Source organism: Poecilia latipinna, unplaced genomic scaffold (genome assembly GCF_001443285.1).
Source record: "Poecilia latipinna isolate Pla-1442-1.1 unplaced genomic scaffold, P_latipinna-1.0 Scaffold1970, whole genome shotgun sequence".
NCBI classification, from domain to species: Eukaryota; Metazoa; Chordata; class Actinopteri; order Cyprinodontiformes; family Poeciliidae; genus Poecilia; species Poecilia latipinna.
The window spans coordinates 22,734-30,846 of NW_015114586.1; the positions used below are offsets into that span (position 1 = coordinate 22,734).

At 41.1% G+C, this 8,113-nt stretch overlaps 3 protein-coding genes across 3 annotated transcripts in view; 2 read left to right on the top strand and 1 right to left on the bottom strand.

Moving 5' to 3' along the window:
• The window catches only part of gabrb1 (gamma-aminobutyric acid type A receptor subunit beta1), a gene marked incomplete at its 5' end in the record, with an annotated part of 19,150 nt that extends 17,213 nt beyond the window's left edge, over positions 1 to 1,937 (top strand). The window contains one exon of the mRNA XM_015015967.1: positions 242 to 1,937. Within this exon, the coding sequence (XP_014871453.1) occupies positions 242 to 583 (342 nt within the window). The remainder of the gene's footprint in view (positions 1 to 241) is intronic.
• Positions 1,938 to 4,489: 2,552 nt separating this feature from the next.
• The window catches only part of atp10d (ATPase phospholipid transporting 10D), a 36,958-nt gene continuing 33,334 nt past the window's right edge, over positions 4,490 to 8,113 (top strand). The window contains exon 1 of the mRNA XM_015015970.1: positions 4,490 to 4,566. The gene's annotated coding sequence lies outside the window, so the exon portion shown is untranslated. The remainder of the gene's footprint in view (positions 4,567 to 8,113) is intronic.
• commd8 (COMM domain containing 8) overlaps positions 6,533 to 8,113 on the bottom strand; it is a 5,985-nt gene continuing 4,404 nt past the window's right edge. Inside the window, exons 2-5 of the mRNA XM_015015972.1 lie at positions 7,729 to 7,884; positions 7,496 to 7,648; positions 7,045 to 7,200; positions 6,533 to 6,653 (exon numbers count right to left, since the gene is read on the bottom strand). Of these exons, the coding sequence (XP_014871458.1) occupies positions 6,633 to 6,653; positions 7,045 to 7,200; positions 7,496 to 7,648; positions 7,729 to 7,884 (486 nt within the window). The 3' untranslated portion in view covers positions 6,533 to 6,632. The remainder of the gene's footprint in view (positions 6,654 to 7,044; positions 7,201 to 7,495; positions 7,649 to 7,728; positions 7,885 to 8,113) is intronic.

Genomic DNA, 8,113 nt, shown 5'->3' on the forward strand with positions numbered 1-8,113 from the left:
TGGCCCGTTGAGGGGGGCCAATATGCTGAAGTGGCCCTCGGTGAAATTGAGTTTGACACCCCTGGTTTAGATTTATGGTGGATAAGGTGTTGTTCAACACAACCCCCTCAAATTGAAAGCAAGAACTGCAACAGTGACAAGGCAGAAGCCTGGAGGTGATTAGCAGATTTATTTAGTTTTTTTATTTAACCTTCTTTTTAGTTGAAAATAAAACTGAAATGTTGTCTTGTTGCCTTTTAAGGTTGACGCTCATGGCAACATCCTCCTGACGAACCTCCCCACTGAGATGGGGGGACCGGATATGATGGGCGCCCTCAACGATCCTCGGGCCACCATGTTCTCCTACGACAGCGCCAGCATACAGTACCGCAAGCCCATGACGAGCCGGGACCTGTATGGACGGCCAGCCCTCGACCGGCCAATTGGACACAAGAAAAGCCGCCTGCGGAGGAGAGCGTCACAGCTGAAAGTCAAGATCCCGGACCTCACAGACGTCAACGCCATAGACAAGTGGTCCAGGGTCGTCTTCCCGATCACATTCACCTTCTTCAACTTGGTCTACTGGCTGTATTACGTCCACTAGGGCAGCGGTTGTGAGCAGGAGTGGTAGCTGATGGGTACTTTTTTGTTTGTTTGTTTTTCAAGGGAAGCTCAATCCTGTACAGTAATGAAAGTAGAAGAGTTCAGCCCATTTGTACAAATCCTCTTTTTGGAACGAGTAGTTCTGGTCTTTACAGTGTAAATACAATTTAATATATGAAATATATAAATCAATCTATATATATATATATAAAGACAGAGATATAATTTATTAAGAAATTCAATTTTGCTGTGTACATACAGTTAGTTATAGAGAAAGAAGTAGTGGTGAATTAAAGACAGTAAAGTTTCGTTATTTACAGGTTCAAAGATGCCAAAAACACATTGGTGGCTTTTGTTTGTCTTCTTTTTTCTTTTAGCCCTCCTTTTGCATGTTAATAGAAGTCAGCTTTTGTTTGCTTACAATGCAAAAAACAAAATAGAAACCCAACAAAAACACAAGGTAACTCAAACAGGATTAAACTCCAGCTGATTAAGGTTATTGTGGAAAAAACAGGGACAAAACATAAAACTGATGCAGAGACAGATTAAACTCTCCATCCATCCATGCAAACTTACTACATCCGTATAGGTAATCAACCAATCCATCAATCCCTCTCTCGTCTTATAAAATCAGTGTTGCCAAGTTGAAGTCTGGTGTCTCACCTGACGACCTGCTGAATCAGTTCTTCATCAGGGAACCATCTGAATCGAACTTAACAGATATGTGAAAGTTGAACCAGACTCCAGGATTTAGAGTACACATGGATGCAAACCTCTACTGTAAATTAATAACTCTGCTGCTGTTGTTTGAAACTTAAACGTCAGCTAACTTTTTGATCCCATCCAGTGAGCTTTGTGCAATTTGTGCGTTAAACAACATTTGAGTTGCAGCTGAGGTTTCCCAGTTCAGGTTTATCCCAGTCTATATGATGTTTCAGTAAAGATCTGTTGTATTTTTGCCTCTCTTTCTGCTGGCCTTATGTTTATGGAGACAGTACAACTAAATTTCATTTCATTTACAAAATGGAAACTTCTCTTTATTATGCCGCTGTTTAAAGATTTCACAGCCAGAGACAGGGATATATTGGAAAACTGGTGCTTATATTTTCTACTGCACAAGTCCCACAAATTTTTATGGAAGGCGCCAAGTCATCTGCCTTTTTCAGCAGTAAAGGCCTCTTTTGGCATTTAGAATTGCGTCACGTGACTTTGGATTTTGCAGCAGAGAGAAGAGATTAATTTTGCTCATCTACATAGACAAATACTTCCTTTGGAAAAAGTCCACCGAAATAAATTCTAATCTGGTTATGCTCATATATTTTAGTTCATTTGGAGATATAGAATAGACTTTTATCATCTAAAAATGTTACTTTTTACACTTTAAAGTGGCAAACTTTTTTATCTCATTAATTTTACACTTCTTGACAAAACAGTTTAGCACCCAGGGAGTGGTGGAAATTAAATTAACTGTTGTATTGCTGTATCTCTTGCAGGGTGTGGACCTCCTTTAGGCTTGGATGTAAGGTTTGATACAGACACTGTCTTCTGCTGCAGCAGGGTGGTCCACATCTTTGCTTTGGCACTGATTCTTAGCTGATTCCTTGTATGCTTGCTGGATTGCAGAAACTCAGAGTCCCGTATTTATAATATGATACAACTTGTCTTCAGCCCTTACCTCTCTGTGATCAAACCACTAAAAATGCAGCCGTCTTCGCTCTGTTGGTAATGCCACTCTATGCATACCATAAGACAACACAAGGTGTTGTAAAGAGTGATTCCAGAGAGGTCGTTGTAATGTTTGGAGCACAATGGAGTGATCCTCATTACTGTGGTTAGTCTTGGATGACTGGAACCTTCATTTACTCTTCCCAGAGCCCATTAGTTCAAACATCTGACCACTGAAAGGTCTTTTTACTGGACTAAGTTGAGACGACTGTGGGCCTCTGGGCTACACACTTGCTATAGATCAATGTTTTTTACGTGTTTGGGGTTTGAGGGTTAGGTTAGAGCAGGGGTGGGCAACTCCAGGCCTCGAGGGCCAGTCTCCTGCAACTTTTAGATGTGTCTCTACTTCAGCACACCCGAGTCAAATAATGAGGTTATTAGCAGGACTCTGGAGAATCTGACTGCACTTAGGAGGTGATTCAGCTGTTGGATTCAGCTGTGTTGGACCAGGGAGACATCTAAGAGTTGCAGGACACCGGCCCTCCAGGACCAGGATTGCCCACCCCTGGGTTAGAGTCAGTGATGTGACATCATTGTCTTAAAATTGCTGCGCATTGCTTATCTATATGAAAATTCAACTGATGAAAAGCACTTCATTTGATATGAGCTTAGAAGTTAAAATTCAGTGTTTGCGAAAAATCTGTTGAATAAGACCCACCTTTTCTGAATAAGAAAATGTGGGTGATGGGGTGAAAATCTTGGGATGCTAATCTAATCCACCTCTTAGCTCCTTTTTTATTATCCAGCTCAGGCTTTACCATTCACATGCTGATAATCTACATGCTACGGTTGCCTAAACTCATGCAAACAAACAATGCAAATTCATCCAGTTGTAATGCATCAGTCTCTGTCTCTTGACCTTCTCTCTTTGTTCTGACTGTCTTGTGCTCTGGTTAGTGCCAGATGCCAGCACTTACGCTCTGTGGTAGCCATTCGAAATGTTCCAACTCCATAGGAATAGAATCATGTCCATCTGTCACTGTTCTGCATGTGGACCAAATTACACCTTGATCAGGCCATTCTTTCTGGAAGCTGATCTGTTTTTTGTCAGTCAGCTTATTATAAAGTCTTTTAAAAATTAATATTTTTTTAATCCTGTTCTGAGTTATTTTTTAATTCACTTTTCTGCATATGATTTCACCATTCAGTTCAAAGAAGGCAAAATTAATCCAAACATGTTTTTCTTTGTTGTTGTTTTTGTTATGTGAAAGTAATGATCCTCAGATGAAAGGCTGCAAGTTTTATGAGGGCTTTAATCACAGAGAAACAAATAAAAACCAGACAAGCTTCTGCTGGACTCGATCACAGCGGTGTGCTCTTTCTGTATGGCTGAACTTTGTGCCTTTATACCAAGAATCTCAACATTTTACAGGGTTATCTTATGAGAGGTAAGGAAAACATGTTGAGCTTTTTCTAGAACAAGATGAATTGGAAACAGAACTCATTTCTCAGACTCCAATGTATGTTACCATTATCTAAGCGTAGATTGTAGTGAGACATTCCAGCATTATGACGACAATCTTTCAAAGATAAAAGGAACGAATGCTTGGCTTTCCTGACGGAACAAAGGAAGCACCAGAGATGGACCTCTTTTCTGTGGACGGACGAGCTAATGGATGCAGCAACTGGTTTCCCTGCAGGCTGCAGCTTCAGACAGAGGATGAAGCTTCTGATCCTTTAAAGTGATGTTCCACATGTGCACTCAAGTGGAACGGCCTGTGCGGATTTCAGCCAACGCCAGACACCATGGTGTGACTGGCTGTGTGCGGAAGGTGAAAGAATGCCATGGACAGGCATCGTTTGTGTCAACTTACAGAGAATTAAGAGTTCAAATAAAGCTGCTGAGATCTCTGCATACAAACTGCTTTGTGGTTCATTTATTTTCACTTTGCTGAATACTTGTGTGCAAGGCCGTGTTTTTCAGCCAATTTTCCAGAAAATATTTTGTCAGCATATGCCCTCAGTCCATGCATCAAATGATTAGATGCGTCCTAATAGCTGAGTTAATGAGGCTGCTAAAAGCCTAAATGTGTCCCTGTGCACAGCTGAATGAGCAGCTTCAGCACGTTAAGTAATCATTATCTGGAGGGAGATGACGTCAGAAAATACTTGTAAAGATCTCTATTTCTCTTTAAAAAAAAGACCAATATCACCAGTTGTGTTTGGGGTTGTGCTGTCTTGTTTCATTCGAGATGGTGACCACTACTGCCACCTGCTGTCCACAACCCACGGGTCAGGGGATTCACCACAATTAAGGAAGTAAGCCCAAAAAAGTTTTTATGAGTTTGTCTCAGTTCTATGTAACAGTAGTCCCGCCTGTATCACAGAGACAGGTTTGCGTGTGTGCTAGTTGTCTTTTGCAGAGTGATTACATGATATCAAAATAACTCTCATTCAATACAGTTTATTTGATGTGTAAGTTTTTTTTATTGTTGTTGTTCTTTTGCCATTACTCAACCAGGAACATTAAGTGTTGAAGTGTAGGATAGAAAGTGCATGCTAGATCAAAAAAAAAAAAAAAAAAAAAGAACCAAAAAATACTCTGAGCCAAAACTTGGATTTGTGCTATCAAATTGTGCAAGTCAAGGTTTCAGAGAGCTATTTGTTTTTATTTAAGATTTTAACAATAACTCTTTTAGCAATAACTCTTTTAGAAGGGCATCTGTAAGTATTTTATAGTGAAACCTGCGGCTTGGATTCCAGCATGACTCTGCTCGTGTGAGGGGGTCAGGTCTTTGCAGAAAATGAGGCAGCGTGCTGATGCCATTAGCCCAGTTAGCACGTCTGCAGCTGTCAGCACTCAGGCTCTTTCCCATGATTAACTGGACACTCTGGAGTGAAGACTAACATCATTACCACATTTAACTTGGCTCTGTCTGTCAGCATTTGTTCCAATTCTCATTTATAATCAGTCAGACTGACCGGGAAACTTTAAACATTACCTCCACCGTCTCATAGCTCCTCCTAGCTTCTACCCCCTTCTTCTACTTTGTTTTCCAGCATGCTGTTCTTGCTGAGATCTTTGCCTGCTCTTTTGGCTTTAAAATATTTGATTTCCTTGCATACAGCTACAGTTTGTTTCCAAACCAACGGCAATTCATCTGCCAGTGGATTTTCTTTTTCTAGTAGGGCCACAATTTAAGCTCTATTGATGAATCAGTTTTTTTTTTTTTTTTTTTTAATCAATGACTTCTGATAACTCAAGCTTCATTTAAAACATCCCAAACTGGCAACTCTGCCTCTGTGCTTCAGGTTGTACAAGTTTACTCTTTTCCTTGAACCCCATTGTTGCTTCTGTAGCAACTCTGTTGCTGTTGACCATTTGGTTCTGTGAGCCATTACACACCTTGACACATGCTTTTAGTCTGAGAGTCAGAGATCACTGTTGTTAGGATTACGTTTGTTCACTGAAATTCCTCCAAATTTCTCCCTGAATATGGTTTCATCATATTCAGGATTGTTCAGGAAGAGAGGGGAAATCCAGTCCAACTTTCTTTGACAAACATTGTTGCCAGATTGGTTTGTCAACACATTGGTTGTCTTAACAGGCAGCATAGTGGCACAATTAGTGGCACCGTTTCATTGCAGAAAAAAGGTCCTGGGTGAATTTTGGGTGCGCTGGCAGCCTCCCACAGTCCAAAAAGCTGAGTTAGGTTAATTGGTTTCTAAATTAAGAGAAAGGTGTGTGTATATAAGGCAGTGTGTCCAGGATGTATTCCGTCTCTCATGCCTAATGATTGTTGTAGATATACACTGGCCTCCTAGAATGGTGATATTCTGAATAAATTTCACACTTGTGTCATTATTTCACTTTGTAATTCTAACAATCAGGACAAATAATTTTCCTAATTATCCACTCCTTTAGATCAGGCTGATGAACATTTGCAAATGAGTTGACGAGACGATACATTGAATATATTTAAAAATCTCTCAGTAGGCCGGGACATTCATTAATGGTTTCAACGTTATTTTCTGGCCAAATCTTTTTCCATATTCAAATTTCTAGAGGTCTTAATTGTTATTCAAGCTAAATGGATGGATTGTATGAAGGATGATGGAAATTTGATAAATTTGATAAATTACAGGATTGATGGGTAGATGAATGAATGAACTGATGGAGCAGGTGGATGGACGGGTTACAACATCAATGGATCATGGAAAAATGGTGTGGATGATTGAATGACATCCTAACTTTTCGATTGATCTCCGACAAGCATCCACCGAATCAGAAAGGAAAAAAATGGATTTTATTATGGAACAAAAGGCATCAAAAACATTAAGTTATTATTACATCAAAAACATCAGCTTCTTTTTGGATCAGTCCATCATTTCAGCTGCAGCACCACCTGGAAGACATTTAAAAAAAGACTGTCACATCACTTAGGACTAGGGATGAATTCCAAAGCAACAGCTTCTGCCTTCACTCTCTTCCTCAAGAAAGACTTAGAGAGAATCTTGTGATAATGCTGCCCCCTAGTGTTTAAACTGCATCAGTTTTCAGATGACATCGTTTAGGCACTTTAAATTGCCTTGTTGCTGAAAATGTGCTTTACAAATGAAATCGCCTTGCCTAGGTTTAAAACCTAAACTCCATTAAGCTGAGGAGCGACATGAAAGTGTTAATCATGACTGGAGTGTTCATCAGCATGAGCCCATGTAGAGCTGCACTCAGGGTAAACAGGGTGTCATGTTTCGCAGTCACACGTTGATAAGGTGTCACGTTCCCTTTGTGCGTACCTTGTTAGCAGCCTCTAGTGAGCTGATGAGCGTGCTCACTTCCTCTCTGTTCAGCTCCATGGTGATGGGCCGAAGCGCTCCGTTCTCCCTCACATCCAGACAGAGGCTGAGGAGCGGCGTGTTCAGAGACGAGATCTTATCGCTGGACAAAGCCAGCTGCAGAGGATGAAGGGAAATAAAGGCTTTGCAGAAAACTCAAAGCAGGCAGATTTGTGCAAAGGTTTTGTTCATTTAGTGTAAGTTTTCTGCAAGACAGTGTAGGGGATGCTTCAACATTCCTAGTGTTCCTGGTTAATGTTTGGGTTTAATGTTGGCACAAGGAGCAGGGAAACATGCTATAAGAGCCTACTTTTAATAACTAAAAGAGCTTTGCTTTGAGGTGTTGATTATTACCCAAGACACCCAGTTTAACTCATTAGGGATGCAGACCAAATGCTGATGTCTGACTGACCTTCAGCTGCCAGTCAAAGTCCTGCAAGGTTGCAGAGGAGATGCTGCTGGTTCTGTCCAGCAGAGCACGCCGGATCTCCTCCCATCGTGCTCTGAGAACGCTCAGCACCGCCTCGGCGTGGCTGTGATCTGCATCCGACAGTTTAGCCAGGACCTGCACAGAACCAGCAGGACAAGATGTGACGGCCTGAGCCGAGGGGCGAAAAAAACGCCGGCCTCGCCTGCTCCGCTCACCTCTTCATCGGGGATGTCGTTCCCCACCGCCAGGCGGAACAGGCTGGTCAAGAAGTCTAGTAGCTGCAGCCACTCCTCCAGGCTCCAGGTGGTGCTGTAATCACTCCTGCATGGAGGCTCCCGCCCACACAGCCCATCCACCACTCTGTGACACAGCTGGAAACATCAACAGCAGATCAGTGTTTCCCTTTGACTTTGGCTGATTTATATTTTAAAAGGAGATTAAAGGAAAGTTATTTTTTGCCTTTAATCTCAACTATTCAATGCAACTCACTGCCTTGAATGTGAAATTTAACCTCAGTAAAAAAAAAAAAAAAAAAAAAAAAAAAACAGGAAAAAATTGGGGGGAAATTTTAAATTTAAAAAAATTTGAAAAAAAATACCC